The sequence below is a fragment of the Phalaenopsis equestris genome, unplaced genomic scaffold (genome assembly GCF_001263595.1).
Source record: "Phalaenopsis equestris unplaced genomic scaffold, ASM126359v1 Scaffold000490, whole genome shotgun sequence".
Lineage (NCBI taxonomy): Eukaryota > Viridiplantae > Streptophyta > Magnoliopsida > Asparagales > Orchidaceae > Phalaenopsis > Phalaenopsis equestris.
In genome coordinates, this window is record NW_018164930.1 from 124,362 (window position 1) to 143,478 (window position 19,117).

Sequence of the window (19,117 nt, forward strand, 5' to 3'; positions counted from 1 at the left end):
GCTAATCTTATGAAGAATAAATATTGTAATGGTGCTCTTTGGTCTGTCATCCTTAACTGATTGATTCAATTATTTGGAAACAAATGCTGAAACATAAAGTTGCTATTGAACAGTTTATCAAATGGGATTTTGGGGAAGGAAATCTAAGCTTTTGGTATGAAGAATGATCTCCTTGGGGACCACTGGTTGGTCTATATGGGGCCCTCAGCAGCTAAATTTACTTGTGAAGAATTGTTGGAGTGACAGTATTTGGGATGTATAAAAGCTTATCCAATTTATTTCCTCTCAAGATGCTTCTTATATTAGTAAATTGCCTCTCAACACTCAAGGTAAAGATGCTCTTATTTTAAGAAACACATGGTATTTCTATGACTAAGACTATTGCTCATAATATCAATCAACCTTTACAACAATTTAAGCTAAATTGGTTATGGTGCAAGCTGTTGAAACCTTCTATTTCCTTTTTTGCTTTGGAGAAAACTACTCAAAATGTTGTCCACTGATGATATTGTTAAGCTCAAGGGTCTTAGACTCTCTTCTATTTGTTTATTGTGTAAATAATAGGAAGAATTTTTCTCACATAGTTTTGGCGCCTCTCTTATGATTTACTTGGGAACACTTTACCTGGGAAATTGTTCTCTTCTGTTTGAGATTGGTGGCTTGACTGGGCTTCCCATCCCAATCCTATCATTAAAGTGTGTGTGCGCCCCAAACTAAACACTCCTTCAAAAGTGACTAAAATCTACTTACAAAGCTGACAGTATTTTTAAAGATTAGCCCAATTAACTGATCAACTGAAAGGTTAATGGTCAGTTTCGTCAAACAAGAAAGCCTGCAAAGCCGATCAAAAGGTTTTATTTTTTTAATTTTTCAATACATCTCTCCATCCTAAAAAATTTGTTGCTACCCAGGGAACTTTAATTTTTTAATGTTTCAATGTGAAAAAAGCTATGACATCAGAACTTTAGTTTGTCAAAATTTTAAAATATAATTGATTTTTTTAAAACAAATTCAATAGTGCAACATTCTACATTTTGAAAACATATACAGATGATCATGCTGGGCACAAAAACAGTGCCACATAATAAAAATTTGAAACAAGTATTTGTTTCATGACACCAAAAAAAAACCATTCTTGAACTATAAGGAATTAAAAAAAAAAAACTTAATGGATTTTCAAAGTCTTGTTCATTTTGTTAATCAATCATATCACGAATCGCAGTTTAGAAAAACTTGCAATTGACAAAGTTGTTCAACAAAAATAATACAATAGGCCGGGAGAAAATATTATATCTATCGAAGATTACTCTTATTTTTTATTTATTTACTTTAATTTCTACTTTAATTTGAAATAAAAACTATTTTATATGAGCCCAAATAAATATTTATTTCTAAAATATTCAAAAAAATCTAAAAATTATTCGAAGTGTTTTAAAAATAAAAATACTTTAATAATATTTTAAAAATAGAAAAATAATTTTGAATATGCCCTTAATTAATCTTTATGAATAATTTTATTTTGAAACGATGAATGAAATTGATTGTAAAGAAATATCTTATGATTAAGAAGATAAATAATGCTTGTGACAATTAGAACTAGCAATTACCGAAAACGAAAGAACTAAATGTTCAAAAATGAATTTAGGTGGGTCGTACTTCTTGAGGGAACAATTTTTTGCTTGAAATTAAAAAAAAAAGTTATTTTGCATTTGCCAATTAAAAAATGCAGTCATTCGAATTAGAATTACCAATATACTACCAAAAAATGCATGGATTGCCATTAAAAAAAAGGAGTATATTTTGGCTGCTATAGTTCCTGCAAAATAGGAAAATAAGCCTAACAGACGAATTCTGTGGAAAACAGTTACTATAGAGGCTTACTGGCACTATTTGACATAAGCGATGCAGCAGCCGCAGAAGCAGTGGCAACAATACCTGCTGAGACTCCTGGTTTTGAGAGATGCAATAACCTGTGAAAGAATAAAATATTAACTCCAGTTGCCAGACAAATAAAGCATAGCGTAACTGCCTATGAAGCACTTACGGAGCTAAGTATTCACAAAATGATGAAACTGCTGCCACAACTTCATTATAATTTTCAGCTGTGGCAGGGGCCGTAATTTCTACCATTTGTATGTTAGGAGTGATGGGCACAGCTTCATCTATGGCATGAAGCTTTGGCATTTTATGTGCTGAAGTTACAGTGACAATGATCTGGGCACCTCGAGGGAAGGTGAATGCAAAGCCCACCTTTAAGATTTCGTGGTCCAACTTGTAGCCAAGTCCGTAGAAGAAACGGAGTACATTATTGCTCACTTTGCTTTCCACCACAGTTCTAACCAAAACAGAAATTTGGTCGGCTCCAGCTCCTCTCATTGCACCCCCAACATGTCTCACAGTCCTTCACAAGATGTTAGATTTATGCTTTATTTGATGGTGTTTTTGCTTTAAAAAAAATGTATGTTTAAAAACTGTTTTAGAAAAAAAAAATATTCTAAAGTTGAACGGGAATAGCAGTTGAAATTACCAAGAAAATGGAATTTTTTAGAAAGCACTTTTTAATAAGCTTTACAACCAAAATATTTACCAAATGAATGAATGACAATTTTTGAAAGGGAAAGCAGTAAGAAAAAAATTTCAAATGAGGCCTTAGGGTGCGTTGGTTGTTGCTTTTTGAAGAAGCAACTGTGAAGCCGCTTCCCAGCTGATGTCAGAAAACAGTTGTCGGAATAACAGTGAGGCTGTTTGGATAATCTACTATGCAGCAGTTTTTTCTGATGAAAAAGACATTTATGCCCTTATATATGTAAATCAGTTGAATAACTGTAGTTTTCATGATAATTACACTAGGTTAACAATAACACTTCCAGTAATACAAAAAACACATCAGAATTCCAAATTTCTCCAGTGTATCAATTGCAAGTCATCATTTTATGCATACTATTATAATAATAAAAATTATATAAATAACTATTATTGCTATATTGATGTTCGCTTTCATGTCTAAACGATCAAGTCTTCAGCGTAATTTTTATCCATAACATCTCACCTGACTTATTCAATATGTACAACGAACTCTATATCATCAACCCAACAAAAAAATCTGCACTCTCCACTCATAGCTGCATTATATTGTTGGTGTGTATTCAGAACACTGCATACCACAATGGCAGCACAGAGCTTTAAAAATATCTAATGACCTTAAACTTATTTTTCCTGAAGTGATAGTATATTATGTTTTTAATTGATAAATTTGACTATATATAAAATAGAAGAAAGACATAAAAAGGTTCATAATTTGAAAAAAAAAATCAGATAAAGAAAAAAAATGCATCTCTAAAGGTATACCCTTAGAAACTTAAATACCAAAATATGAAAGAGAATAGAAATGAATCAATCCTCACTACATTTAAATCAATAAACATCAACATAACTACAAAATATTAATCAGATATAATCAATGAACTCACCAAGGCATCCATAATGTCTTGATGAAAGCGCTACCAGCGCCCTAACTCGGGCGCTAAAACAAATGCCCCCGGGCACTAAACTGCGCCCCGATTTGGGGTAATTTGATCCCGCAAGATTGAAACCCCACGAGACTTCGCGAAAGTGGGAACCCATAAGAATTAGCGAAAACAGAAGTACCCGCACGAGAGCATGGAGCTTGCAAACCTTCGCAGGAACAAGCAGGTGAGCAGGATCGCGAACATGCGCGATCCAGATGGAAGCCAATGGTGGAATTTGGATTTTCTGGATTTTTTTTAGGCTTTCCACTCTAGTCCTTTGTGTAGAAGCTTCCTTTACGAGTCTAAAAATTTCTATCTTTGGGGATGAGGGAGTCGGATTAGAGTAATGTTTGAGTTCAGTTTCAGATCTTTTGTGTGGAGTTTATTTCCCCCTTGTGGGTTGTATCTATGGAGATGGTAGTGCTTCAGCTGTATCCCCTACGCAATGGTGATTCTATCCTCCCCTTCTATCCTCCCTAGATTATCTCCTTCACTCCCCTTAGCCATCGACCACTTTAAGCTTCTAACCATCACACAATCGCTACCAACCACCCACAACCCTTTCCATTTGCAGTCCCTTCAATTCCACACCTTCCCTTTGCTACCACCCGCCTTCTATGGCTATCGCACCCTTCCAATCATTCCCCTCCCTCTAACCGACCACCACCCATTAAGTTACATCTTAGGAGTGTTGTTGGTGTCATTTCAGTTGTGATTTGTTATTTTTGTTGGAGTCATGATATAATTTTATTTTAATATTAATGAAACATTTTTTTGTTGTTTCTGTGTTTCCTCTACTCCTTTAACATGTCTTCTCTCAATTGTATCATCTCCTTCACACCCTCCTCATCAGGTGTGTTGAAGTCATTCGTGCAGAAGTCTCTCTCGAGAACTGATTGAAGTGTCTGATGTTAGTATGCTTCTACATGTCTGCATGTGGGAACTTCATCCAAAACCCTGAAATCAATATCGTCCGGAGATGGATGTCTCCGTATAAAATTACGTAAGGCTGTCATTGCAAAACTATCTTTATACATTTTTTTAAGGAATATGTTGATATATCTTGGAGTATGACTCAATTCTTCAATACGCTGAATGTTACGCCGAATGTTCTCTCGATAACATTTTGTAATGATGAGTATTTTTTATTAAACAATTCATTCCTTCATAGTCAAGAAAATGGCATCTCATATCGGGGAAGGGCTTTAAGAAATCTCATTACATAGGATATCCCGAATCAATGAGATAACGTTTTCAAGAATAATAACATTATTAGTACAGCTCTTCAAATATAACACTTCATATATGATTATGAATGTACTAAACAGCTGGAGACATTGACAATTTGTATTCACAACTCTGGGCAAAATTTGAAACAGTGACTATCTTGAGCACTCCCTTCTCTTCCTGACATTAAGAACATAAAACACATCTTAAAATCACAAACTACTAAGATATTTTGTGTTGCAAATCCATAACATCCTATATATGCAATCTTGTCATTGCTGTCAAGCTGTGCATCGATATGTGTCATCAATTACTTCTATACAATCATACTTAAAAATTTTATTAGAACAATTCTTTTGGTAAAGCATCCATGCAAACTAAAAAGATAAATGAATACCTTAAAGAACGACATGCATCTCATATCATTACAAATTGTCTCGGTATATGAGCAAAAACAAGATCCATAAGTTTAACAATGTTGTTTGTCATTCTAACTAAAGATTTAACCTAAAATCGAGATATCTGCTAATCGTCTTTGTTGAGTGTTGGAATTGCTCAAAAGTAGCATGAATGGACTCATTATGTGTCAAAATATATAAAGTGATAGCTAGTACTTCCCTGGGCGTAAATCTGGACGATTAATGCATCCCATAATTTTTTTTGCAATTCAACCAGCAAATCAAAAAAATAATTTACATTTGAAACAAACAATGAATTCTGGCAGAATGAACTTGGAGAAGGTCACCAATCCATTCGTCACCCACAGACAACGATGACACACATGGTATCATGTACAAATTTATCCGATAGTACTTATTGATAAAACACATTATAGTAGTCATAATAATTGTTCATTCCACTGGCTCTAAAATCACATCTTTTTTTATGAGTCCATTCAACTATTTTATGCATGTCAGAATATATTAAAAATAATAAATTATGCTATAAGGGAACAATTACATAAATAAAACACTACAACTAGTGCGAAATATAAATAATGAAATGTCACAAAAACAAATCACATAATATTAATTGGACATAAAAGTTTAAATTATTACACACCAATAAGTAAAAGAAAGAAAAAGAATACAAAACAACTAGGTTAATTGTTTAAAAAATATCGAGGTAAGGAATCTTTCGTTCTAGCACCATCGTCATGAAAGCCTCCCGCTTTGTTCGATGACATATCGAATATCTCGAGAGTGGAGTGCAGTAGCTTCATGACTTTTGTCATGCTTAGGTATCCTTGAATAGGCGTGCAAGCACTAGATGTCATACTGGTGCAGATCGTGACTAGCTGTGAAATCTGCTCAGATAATTATTGGTGCTGACATTCATTTTCTTTTTTCCACTTCTATGTGGATAGTGTTGAACGCTTGGGATGCCTTGATTCACCTTTATCCCCTCTCCTATAGTGCTTCCTCTTAAAATTCTTTTGAATGAGCATATTCGTACTCATCCAAATTCTGGGGGAAGTCATGCGTTGTCTCCCAGATATTGGAGCACATAGCCACAACACCGAGAAATATAGAATCAAGTTTATTCTTAAGCTTGGGGTCTATGCCAAAAATCTTAAATTGTTTGGAATTGAGCAAGACCTAAGATTGATAAAATTGAATTTTAATAAATATAATAAAATGAAAAATTCATATAATATTTTCTACCTGATGAAGTTCTCTCCATCACTCATTTGATGTGTTCCCTATTTTCTTAACAAGGTCACAACCAAATCCAGTTGACCATCTCTTTAATTCCTTCCACAATATTTAATTTTTTTTCAGTTGATCTCATTTGTTTTTCAACTGAGTTTTTCATGCAATCTTCTTGTTACTTCCATAAAAGTTTTTTGTTATGTTTTGTCAATCTTCTTAATTGAAGCATGTGATTGATCTATTATCAATTTATATCCTTTTCAAGCATAAATCATAGAATGTGATCTTGACCTCCCTCGCCCAAATGGTCGATATATGACTTTTATTTTGTTTCCCATCTGATGTATCTAGTAGATGAAAAATTTTGAGAAAAGAATATAATTTATCTTACAATTAAAAAATAATCATGAAAATTGAAAAAAAAAATTAAACAAAACCAGATCGAATTAGAGCTTAATGAGATCAATTTATCAAAAATTGCTCCATCCAGAATCACCAATTGAATCATTCAGCCTTTAAGACAGTAGTATTTGTGGTTAGCAGTGTCAAGTGTGGTCTTATATCAGGTAGTATCTGTGGTTAACGGTGTGATGTGTGCATTAAGACCAGAAAGTATCCATGATTAACAGTGTGAAGTGTGCTCTAAAACTATGTAGTATCTGTGGTTAACAGTGTCATGTATGGTAAGACCAGGTAGTATCTATGGTTATCAATGTTATGTGTGGTCTAAGACCAAGTATCTGTGGTCAGCAATGTCATGTGTGGTAAGGCCATGAAGTATATGTGATTAACAATGTGATGTGTGATGTGTGATTTAACACCAGACAGTATTTATGGTTAACAATGTGATGTGTACTTTAAGACTAGGCAATATCTATGTGGTCCAAGACCAAGTATCTGTGGTCAGCATTGTCATGTGTGGTAAGGTCATGAAGTATATGTGGTTAACAATGTGATGTGTGATGGGTGATTTAACACCAGATAGTATTTATGGTTAACAATGTGATGTGTACTTTAAGACTAGGCAATATCTATGGTTAATAGTGTGAGGTGTGCTCTAAAGTCAGGTAGTATCTATGGTTAACAATGTCATGTGTGGCAATATTAGGTAGTATCTATGTTACCAGTGTATGCGTGTTCTAAGACCAGATAATATCTGTGATTGGAAGTGTCATGTGGTAAGACCAAGTATATGTGGTTATTAACAGTGTGATGTGTGCTTTAAGACCTGATAGTGTAAGTGACAAACAAATGAGGATAATTATATTATTCGCAATTGATGATCGGTTGAGTTTTTTGTTTTTCCATCATTTCTCTACATAACATTATGAAACTCAAATGAGTCAAAACCCACATTTCATATATGAATGCATAATAATTCACTGGTTTGGGAGCAAAACATCAAACAAATCACACCGACGGCCAACAACCATCCATGCATAACCAAAAAAAAATCACGACCAATACAAACCACAGCCATCGATGCAAATCCACAACCAAAAACAAAGCCAACCCTTACCAAGAACCAACATTGCAAAACCGCACCCACAACCACACCCAACAGAGACCACCAAACCACACTCATACCCATCTTTGGATGTCACTTCGACTAGCGATAATAAATTCACAATTTTTATGTGAATCGACAACAATCAAGCATATCACTTCATCTTTCGGTGTTCACGAAACTTATAAGGAACTTTACTAGCTAGATATGTACATATGTGGTTGTGCCTTCGAGCTTTACAAGTAAAGTTCACTGTCGCGTCCACACCCACAACACAGAGAAAAATTGAGAAGCCCAAAGACAACCAATGTGTTGAAACAAAAAGCACTAAATCACCACCACAGAGGAAAACCGAGAAGCCCCAAAGCACAACCAATGTAGTAAAACGAGAAGAAACAAACCACCGCCACAAAGAAAAATTGAAAGCCCTAAGGCACAACCAAAGTGATAAAACGAGAAGCACCAAACCACCGCAACAGAGGAAAACCGAGCAGCCCCAATGGCACAACTACATAAGTAAAATAAGAAAGACCAAACCACCAACACAAAGGACAACCAAGAAGCCCCAATAGCACAAACACATAATTAAAACGTGAAACACCAAACTACCACAACAGAGAACAACCGAGAAGTCCCAATAGCACAACCAAATAAGTAAGCGAGAAGCATCAAACCACCACCATAAAGAAAAACGAAAAAAACCGAAGGCACAACCATATAAGCAAAATGAGAAGCATCAAACCACCAACATAGGAAAACCGAAAGCCCCAAGGCACAATCACATAAGAAAAAAGATAAGCACCAACCACCACCAAAGAGGACAACTGAAAACCACAATGGCACAACCACATAAGTTAACGAGAAGCACGAAATAACCAACACAGAAGAAAACTAAGAAGTCCCCGGGCATAACCACATAGATAAAACGAAAAGCAATAAGCCATCACCATAGGAGAAAACACGAAATGAGGTAAGTGTTATACATACAGAAAGGCGATAGCGAATGCAAGGGAGAAAAGAAGAGGACTGCAAATGTACCCTAACACTACTTGCCTGCAACGAAACCGGAGGGAGAAGAGGGGAGGTTAATATCGGGGATAAAATAGGTCAATCACCGTATTCATGAGGGGCATGATGATAATTGCGAATCCAGATCGCGATTATAACCGCCAAACTAAGCGAGGCACTATCGTTTGCGGAATCTCAATTTCCAAAATAGGATTCTCATAAAAGCAGGTGAAACGTTAGCTCCCAAACTGTTGTTCACAGCAGTTCAAAATGAAAGGCACTTATAAAGCACTCCCAAACACACCATTAGTTTCCTTTAAATAATGTCGATGTTGGTACTTATGCGTGCAGAAGAATTATATAATGAAAAAGAATGCTCATACCATGAAGGTGTTGGGTGCACCAAATCACACAATAGACGAAGCTCGGAAGGCACAACACCTGATGTAATGAGAGATCAATTCATACAAGCTGATATGAAAGAAGCATCAATATGATTAAGCTGCTTCAGTGCTATTTCTCACCGAGGTTTGGTCCACTTTTTAGGCACAGTTCATGGACTCTAACTTGTTCTTTGGGAACACCACAAAGACCACGAAGAAGGATCTCTAGGGCATCAACATGCTGAAAAAATATTATTGCCACAAAGATCAAATTGAAATAATTGCCAGATTTTAAAATTATCATTAGTCCTAACCCAATGTTTGACGTTTTGAATCGTAATTCTTCAATCATTTTCATTGCATGCAACATAAGTTGTTATATCTTTCTTGGTAAATAATCTTGAACAGCTTCTATTCACGATATTTTAAGTTTATAATTTCCACCTAATCACCTAGAAGTTATTTTATCTTCTCATTTAATGGGTAAATTTTTTATCCTTAATTATGCATTTCCAAACTACACAAATCTACTTTAAATAGATGCTACTACTACCACTAGATTGTTTAGCACTACTCAGCAACAATGTGGGAAAGTTAATCGATTAAATCGTAGCTGGCATTACAAAAAATTAGACTACAAGTATACATTTCCTCATAGATAAAAGCTTTTATAAATAAAAGGTTAAGTGGATGGATTATGTTAATAGTATTTGTAAAACAAAAAACATTGATCCAAATGTCACAACATAAATGATCCAATCATAGAAATGGAATAGCAAGTGAATGTGGTCTAAGCATAATGGATTACATGATTTATGAGAAAAAAAGTAATTTGAAAACTGGATGGTTGAAAGTAGGCACTTTTTGAGAAATAGAAATCCAAGTGGAATATATTGTATGAGGAAAAAGATTAGCAATAAAGTAACGAAAGTATGGATTAGATTTGTGAGCGATAAAGTAAGGAAAGTATGGATTAGATTTGTAAGTAATAGGACCGAAATGGAAAATGTAAATATAGCATGCATTAGTTCCAAAAAGGCCATGAGAAAGACAAAAAAGATTCAAGTATATTACGCAGACTAGAGATAATTTTACATAGCTGAAAGTACAATTTAACCAAACATGGTATGTTGCTATAAGGAGTACATGAGAAAAGCCTGCATTGATCATTGCAAGTCATATGCTACCAGCTTCAAGAAAGTGAGGATCCCATTGAACAACAATTCTTATTATTCCAAAAAAAATGAGGGCAGACCTACCAATACTCATCCTCCAGCACAAAAAAGTAAATAATACACTCAACGTTTACCTCCCTTCCATAAGTTTTAGCTATCTGAGATGATAGAAGGACCAAAAAGGTATGAATTTGATAATTTGAGGGATTGAATTGAACACTAGAAAATTTTCAGAACTAAGATGGAAAAATCTAAATAATACAAGATGCATATTGATCTTGAAAACTCAGATAGATTGTGCAAAAGGAAAATTGCGTTTAGGTGAGAAAAAGTTAAAAAAGTTAGCATAGAATAAGCATCTTAAGTCATTAGCAAGTTAGACTAATTTGAAAGTTAGCACAGCCAAGCAAGTAGGATAGGCAGATTATATTATACATATTTCAGGAAAGCAAATCTGCCGATTAATCTTACTAATAAAAAAAAAATGAAGATTATGTCTTTCTATCAAGGCAAATTTAACATGATGTGTTGCTGTTCAAAAGGCAGATCAAATTTGTATGAAAAACAAGCAAGTATTCCACGTGTCCATCCCTTTTACCTCTACAACACAAATAAAATACTTGCAGAAAAACTCCCCACCTATATTACAAGAATCAATTTATTTTTGTAGAACACTGCATGATGTAGCACAGTCAAACGAAATCTAATGCTTCGCACAGTTATTGTAGAGATTTCTTTTGACATCACTAAAACTGAAATTTAAAAATAAAAGTTGACATAACTTCACCCCTTCATTTTTGTTATGAAAAGTAATAAATCTATTGGTTGTATATTAGGAAGCTTGATTATTGGAAATCTAATATATATATTTTCTATATTAGGTAATATAATTAGAGGAGATCTAACTACAGGATCTTTCTGTTACACGGATGCCTAGCGCCTAAGAGTAATTTGATCTTTTTTGTGCCTAAGGGCAATTTTGTCTTTTGTCAATAATTATTGTTTAATACAAATAGGGCTAATACGTTATGTTTAAGATTAGGATTAACATGAGATTTGGTATTGAGTACGAGGTTTAGGATTGAGAGAGATTTTCTACCACTTTAGTTATAGGTTTTTATCATTTATTTTATATGTTTGTGATTGTGTTATTTGCTTTGGAGAGAGAAAATATTTGTTTTGCCCTAATTTCTATAAAGAATCATATCAAACTGGCATCAGAGCATTTGATTTCTGAAGAAAAAAAAAGTCGAGAAAGGGAATGCGGATTGAGGCATGAAAGCTGGAAAGCTGATGCGGTCGAACTAGCCTCTTGTGACAATAGAGTCGCAATCAAGCTAGCTGGGATAGAACAACGGGATTGCGGTCATCTAGGAGGAGAAAGGATCGTGACGAGTTCCAATAGAGCTAATTGGGAATTGACAATAGAATCACGGCTTGTCGTTTGCTACGATACAGTCATAGTCGAGTTATCTGTGATTGCAGAGAAGCCAAATTGCAGCATCGGGATCATATAGAAACAAAATCAGAAAGGCAACAACGCCAAATCACAGAAAGGGCTAGTGGGGACACAAAAGATGGGATCGCAGTGTACAGGCGACAACTAATCATAGTGTACAGAAGTTTTGCATCGTTTTTGATTGAAATATGTGATTGGGATCGCTACAATAAAAGAGTTATGCACCACTCTTGACAGAGACTCACGAACGGGATCTGTGACTGACAGAAATCCCGATTACAAGAGTCCAGCAATAGGAATTCCTACACTAATACGCGTACAAGAAATTAGATTGTTGGTTTAGAAGTTACGCATGGCTTCCAGTAGTCCTATACCAAACAGCGTATAAGAATCCAGGGATCGCGACATCTTGAGTTTCGTGCATGCCAAAAGCCCCAACAAAAATTTGGAATCTATCAATTTCGATGTAAAGTTGTTATGAAATAATTACAGATAAGAAAGTAGATGATTTGGAGAAAGCATTGGAAGAAAATATGAGTCAAATCAGATATAGAATTGAGAAGCATTTCTCGGCTATGGAGAGAAGGTTGAAGAGGAGGTTCAGAGCCCGAGAAGAAATAATAAAGAAGATCGCAGGCTCCCGCACAAACCCGTCATCGCTTATAAAGGGATAGAGCGAAGGAATTAAAGCAGACTCAAGTGACAAGACATAGAAGGAATAATGCAACATCTGGACGATTGCAATGAGAATTAGCAAGCAGAACCGGATGACATGTGATTCACGGCTAGAGAAGATCGGTTTAAAGGATTTCAGCCCAGAACAGAGAATCACAATAGGTGGGACCCTGAACATCAGTGTCTTTTGTTACATCAACTTTTCGAGTGGAAGAGATTCAGGAGCCTGTAAGGATGAGCGAATTGATTATGGGACGAGCCAGACTTATGAAAGAAAATGAATCAATATGGTAGTCGACTGCATTACAAGTAGAATGAATTTCGGTCAATGAAATTCAGGAGACTCGGGCATAAGAAATTGAAGACGTTGGACTTTGAAAGAGAGGATGCCTATGGTTGGGCTTATTGTGTGAAGAAATGCTTCATTGTTAATAGGTTGATGTAGGAAGAAAAATTGATGGTGATGGCTTTGTGTTTAAAAGGAAAGGCTCTAGCATGATATCAACGGAGAGAATAATATCAATCAATCCGAACAATGGAAAAATTCAAAAATCAATCGGAGCACTTCAAAACCACCAGAGTAGGGTTTTTACATAAGCAATTTTCTTGCTTTGGTCTAGGAAAGAACCATCATGGAGTATAAGAAAAAATTTGAAATGATATCCGACAGTTTGAGAGGGATGTCAGAAGAAGTGTTGGAAGACAACTTCATGAGAGGGATGAAACCAGAGATACGAGCATTACTTTGCCTACCGAGATCGCGAGGACTAGAGGAAACTATGAAATTAACATAGAGGGTTGAAGATAAAAACTCAATGGAATAGGCTAATAGGAGCAGCATAGGTGGAGCACCATATCAAACTACCACTACCACAACAATACCAAAACTTCCAATAGTGGAAGTTTAGAGAGAGGCTTCATAGGTCAAGATCATGGGTCACGACCGGGAGCAACTTTCAAGCATCTTACAAAGACAGAGATTCAAGAGAAGCAATTGAAGGGGTTATTTTTCGATGTGATGAGAAGTTTGCCCCAGGATAGTGTTGCAAGGATCAAACATTATAGGTTCTCATAATTATTGACGAGGCAAAGGATGAAAAACCTTAGACAATTGTGGTGGAAGAGGGACACCCTCACTTTTTCCCACCTTGAGAACAAGGTATCTTTTGGAATAGGAATATTGTTATGTTGGTGCCTAACGTAATAGGAAATTTTATCTTTTGTGTGCTTAAGAGCAAGTTAGTCTTTTATCATTTATTTATTATTTAATATAAATAAGCTAATATGTTTAGGGTTATGGTTATGCATGAGATTGAGCCTTGAGTCTTAGTTTTAAGGTTTGAGAGACATATTCTACCTCTCGAATTATAGGAATTGGAAGAGATCTCCTACCTCTCGAGTTGTAGGTGTATTGTTTGCTTTGGACAAATTAAATATTTGTTTTGGCCCAATTTCTCAAGGAAGCCTATCACTTTCTTCCATTAGAGATATTTCTAATCTATAGAGATTGGAGTGTATATAAATATGTAACATATGCTTTCAATTGAAGAATAAGAAAAAGAGTTGTTTTCTTTCATATGGTATTAGAGCCGCACACGGTCGTCGCTAATAGTCTACTCCTCGGTTAGACTTTGTTCCCAGCACGCAAGTGCAGCTAGTCTACGTCGTTCAAATCATTTGTTTGTACGTCGAAGATGAACGAATGGACGAACAGTAGGTATTTGTCCTGTTGGCATTATCCCACTGCATCTCTATTGATTCTCACTTTCCCATACATGGTTTAGCTTAATCTCGTGATGTTGGTCACAGCTCAAGTGTGGTCGTCCATCACGAGCATTCATCTCTTGCGGCATCATTAATCGTGTTTGTTAGCCTTTAGCGATAATCAAATTTTGTCAAGTCGTTTGTCTCCTATAGCTCAATATGTATACCGTCAAATTGAGGAGCCCATCCAGAAGAGGTTTGGCTTATTGGTTTGCCCGAAACAGACAACGAGATCATAGCATATGGGTTAGTTTCACTCCATCTCCTTTTTCATCAAACAACATTAAGATTAGTTGATTCAGTCTATTTGAATACTTAATAATCAAGGCTGGCAAACAAAAACATGTTATAAGTTTGATTACATCAGTAGCTAAAAGTAATGATGAAAAATTAAATAGCATCAATTATTTTTATAAAATAAAACTGTGAGACTTTACTTAAGAAGTATTTCTTAAGAGCCACCCCATTGATAATCTCTCTCAACTAATTTGAATTATTCATAGTGGATGAGAATTGATGCCCAACTTTTGATACAAACATGGAATTTTATCAAACCTGATCAATCTAGTCATATTAATCATTGTGACTGTGTTAAAGATGTGATGGAGGAATCGGCATACGTTTTGTGGGAAAGAAAAAATTTCTCGAATTTTAATGTATGCAAGGAGTTCTGTAGAGCTGAACAACAAGATCAATCACTTAGCACTTATCACATGAATTTTAAACGCGCTCATGAAGAATTGAATTCACTATCGCCTTTCAGTTCCAATGTTCAGATTCAACAAAATAAGAAAACAAATGGACATTATGAGTTTTCCAAGTAGCCTCTACTCTTAGTATAAAGGTGAAATTATAGATCCTATCAGACCCTGAAGTTACCACTCTGAGGGAAGCCTATACTAGAGTGTTGTGTACTATTCTGAGTTCTCAAGCTTCATCCATACGAAAACCTAGTGCCCTTGCTAGCTAAAAAATATATAGATATCAGTAAACATCAGTATTAGAGCAACTATAGAAGTGGAACTCTGAATTATGAAAATCAAGACTCAATGATAGTTTGCTACTATTGTTGTCAACCAAGTCCTACTAAGAAAACATGTCAAAAGTTACTCAAAAAGAATCAGAAAGGTTCTAGATGATAGTCAGCTCACATGGTCATTATTAATGAGCCTATCAGAGTCAAACTCTCGATTTTTGCAGATAAATATGCTAAATTCATTCAATTTTAAGAAGCACCCAAGAAATCCTCCTTTATCATTGCCCTTGTTGAGTCGGGTAACAAATGAAACTTGTCTTCTTTCTTGTTCCACATAATGGGTCATAGATTTTAGTGCTACAGATCACATGACAGGTAATCTAAAACTTTTTTCCACATTTCATAAACATCTTTCTTCCGTCATCTTAACAAATGGATCTACCTTGAATGTTCTTGATATTAGCACAATCAACGCTATACCTACATTTCCTTTAACTTTTATCATTAATTTACCTCAATTTTCTTTTAATCTTGTCTTTATTAGCAAAATTACACTTCATCTTAATTATTATATCTTATTTTTCCTTTAGCATTGTCTTTTTCTGGATCTCAAGACGAAAAATACTTCACTTGTTTTAAACTAATGTGCCCCGAAAATTCTGAGTTGATGTAGTTTCTACTGCATGTTTTTTTTATCAATCGGAAGTAGATATCGTACCAAGTACTATTTTCAACTCTCTTTTCTATTGAACCACATATATTTGGGATACTTGTTTTGATTGTGATACTCGTCCGCAGGTTCCTAAACTAGACCCTAAATCATTAAAGTATCTTTCTACAATGCTCTCATTTACAAAAAGGGTAATAGATATTTTCCCCCTCTTAAAGAGGTAAATGGTTTTTGTTGATGTCACCTTTCATGAACAAAACTCATTCTTTGGTGACTCGTCGTTGCCTAAATTTTCACAAAAGTCTGATGAGTTATTAATATATCACATCATCAATTTAGATCCTTCTCCAACTCCACCTCCACCACCAATGTCTCAGCCTAGACCACATATCACTAATGTTTAGTCTAGAAGACCTCATCCCCCTAATCTTAGTCCGGCACCGGTATCACCTTCTTAAATGGATCCTCCTCCTAGTGACCTTGATTTACCCATAGCACTCCGAAGAGGTAAACATTAAGGCACCTATCCTATTTCCTCTTGTGTTAACTATAACCAGTCATATTCTTCTTCTTGCTCTTTTATTGCTACTCTTGACTCTGTTGAGGTCCTGAGATCTTTGAGCAAACCCTATCTTATTTTGGGTAGCAGGCAGCGATGTTCGATGAAATGAAGGTCTCAACTGAAAAAAAAAACTCGGGTGCTAGTTAACTACCTTATGGCAAGAAGATTTTTGGTTATCAATGGGTCTTTACAGTTAAGTTCTTCTGATGGATCTGTAGTTTGTCTTAAAGCTTGGTTAGTTGCTAAGGGCTATGCTAAAACTTATGGGTCAAACTTGAACACGTTCTGTCCAATAGCTAAATTTATTTTGATTTATCTATTTTTGTCATTAGCCTTAATGAATAATTGGCCCTTGCACAAGCTTGATGTGGAGAATGTATTTCTGCAGGATGATCTTTTAGAAGAAGAATACATGGAGCAACATTTTGGGTTTGTTGCTAAGGGAGAACCTGAGAAAGTATGTCGACTTCGGAAGTCATTATATGGATTGAAGCAAAGTACTCGGGCATGATTTGAAAAATTTATCCAAGCTGGAGAAAAGTTTGGGATGCAAAAAAGTAAAAGTTATCACACTATGCTACAAGCAATCTGCTTCTGAGATCATTCTATTGATAGTTTATGTTGATGATATTATTATTACTAGAAGCGATGTGCAGAGAATCTTATTAATAAAATTATCTATTCAAAATTAGTTCAACATTAAAGAACTGAGTTCCATGAAATATTTCTTGAGAACTGAGGTATGCAAAAGCAAGAAAGGCATTTTTATCTCAATAGAAGTATGTTTTAAGATTATTAGTAGAAACTTGAAAATTGGGAGTCAAAACAGGAGCCTTTTAATGATCTTAATAATATTAGTGTGAAAATTAAATCATATCGTTGTGAATCTCCCTAGCATTGCTTATTCGGTAGCACTATAAGTCAATTCATGATTTTTCCCACAGTTCATCATTCGTCAATTTTGAAACACATATTATGTTATCTCAATGGAGCTCCCGGAAAAAGTATTCTATATCATAATCATGAGCATAAAATATTGAATATTTCTTTAATGTGGATTGGGTAAGTTTCAAGACTTATCGGAGATCCATTATTAGATATTGTATTTTTGTTGGTGGTACAAATATAATGTAATGTCACGATCCAGTGTTGAATCTGAGTATCAAGCAATGACACGAGCTTCGAGTGAAATCTTAACCAAAATAGGTTTTAAGATGACATTTGCAGCAAAACTATGGTGTGATAACAAAGTTGCAGTTCATATTGCTTCAAATCGTGTCTTCCATGAACGAACTAAGCAAATTGAGATAGATTGTCATTTTGTTCGAGAAAGAATTCAACAAAATTTAATTTCTACAACACATATAAAGATTGGGGAACAACTAGGGGACATCTTCACAAAGACCCTTGATAAAACTATCGTCACTTATATTTGTAGCAAGCTAGGCATGATAAATATCTATTGCTCTAGTTGGAGATGAAGTGTTATGAAAATTAATAAATTAAATGGTTTTATATTAGGCTTAATCAAAAGTAGCTTATTTATAGGACATCTATAAATGCATTTTCTATATTAGACAACCTATTAGAGGAGATCTAATTGCGGGAACTTTTATTTGTTAGAGATATTCTTAAACTATAGAGATTGAAGTGTATATAAATATGTAATATTTGTTAGGTATGGCTCATATACCATATAAGGGACAGATGCTGAAGCGGAGCAGAAGGATCTGTCCAATCGTGGGAGTTTCATTTCGTGGGTTTGGAGTGCGGGGGCAACGCTTCGCGGTACGGTACAAGGGTAATTTTTTAATTACATATTGTACTCAAGGGTCTTCTCTAGGGTTATATATAGACTTGTTTGTAACCCTAAGTTATTCTATTCTGTAGCTTGTAACTTTTTTTTCTGGAGTTGAAAGAAAGCCGCCGCTCTGCTCCTGAGAACGTATTCATCTTTGTCGAACCTCATTAAATATTTGTGTTCTTCAAGATTTGTGTCGATTCTTGTTTTTCTTCGCCCTAATTTCTCAACAATATATTTTCAATTGAAGAACAAGAGAAAGAGTTGCTTTCCTTGACAGTTTTCTCCAATTTTCTTCTCCTTCACATGAAAATCAATTTCTGAGGTAAATTGGTGACTCATTTTTCATATAAATATTAGGTTGTTGAATTTGATTTTACTCCCTCCTCCAAGAGTTTAAGTTACTACTGTACACTTAACCTTTCTAGAATTACTATAATTGTCTCCAGTAACGGTATTCTTAGTAGTCTGAATGAAGCTACAGGTGCATGTGATAAAAATACTGAAGATAGAAAGCGAACTGATTATATGATGTAACAAGGAGTGCACTGTTCAATGATATGATTATATAGATAGCTCGGGTATGTAAATAGAGTAGAAGGATGGAATTAATGCAAGAGAATTAAAATGAAAAGGGTAAACCAATAATAACATGGTTAGAAGTAGTGATAAATGATTTAAATAAAATGGAGGTAACAGAAGAAGTTATATTTAGAAAGTAATCGACATATCATTTCCTTTGTGTAAAC

At 35.0% G+C, this 19,117-nt stretch overlaps 1 protein-coding gene across 2 annotated transcripts in view; it reads right to left on the reverse strand.

Moving 5' to 3' along the window:
• Positions 1-1,773: 1,773 nt before the first annotated feature.
• The window catches only part of LOC110028129 (mediator of RNA polymerase II transcription subunit 18), a gene marked incomplete at its 5' end in the record, with an annotated part of 40,123 nt that continues 22,779 nt past the window's right edge, over positions 1,774-19,117 (reverse strand). For both annotated transcript variants that reach the window (XM_020729862.1, XM_020729861.1), the window contains 4 exon segments: positions 1,774-1,970; positions 2,045-2,401; positions 9,287-9,344; positions 9,428-9,527. In XM_020729862.1, the coding sequence (XP_020585521.1) occupies positions 1,868-1,970; positions 2,045-2,401; positions 9,287-9,344; positions 9,428-9,527 (618 nt within the window). In that variant the 3' untranslated portion in view covers positions 1,774-1,867.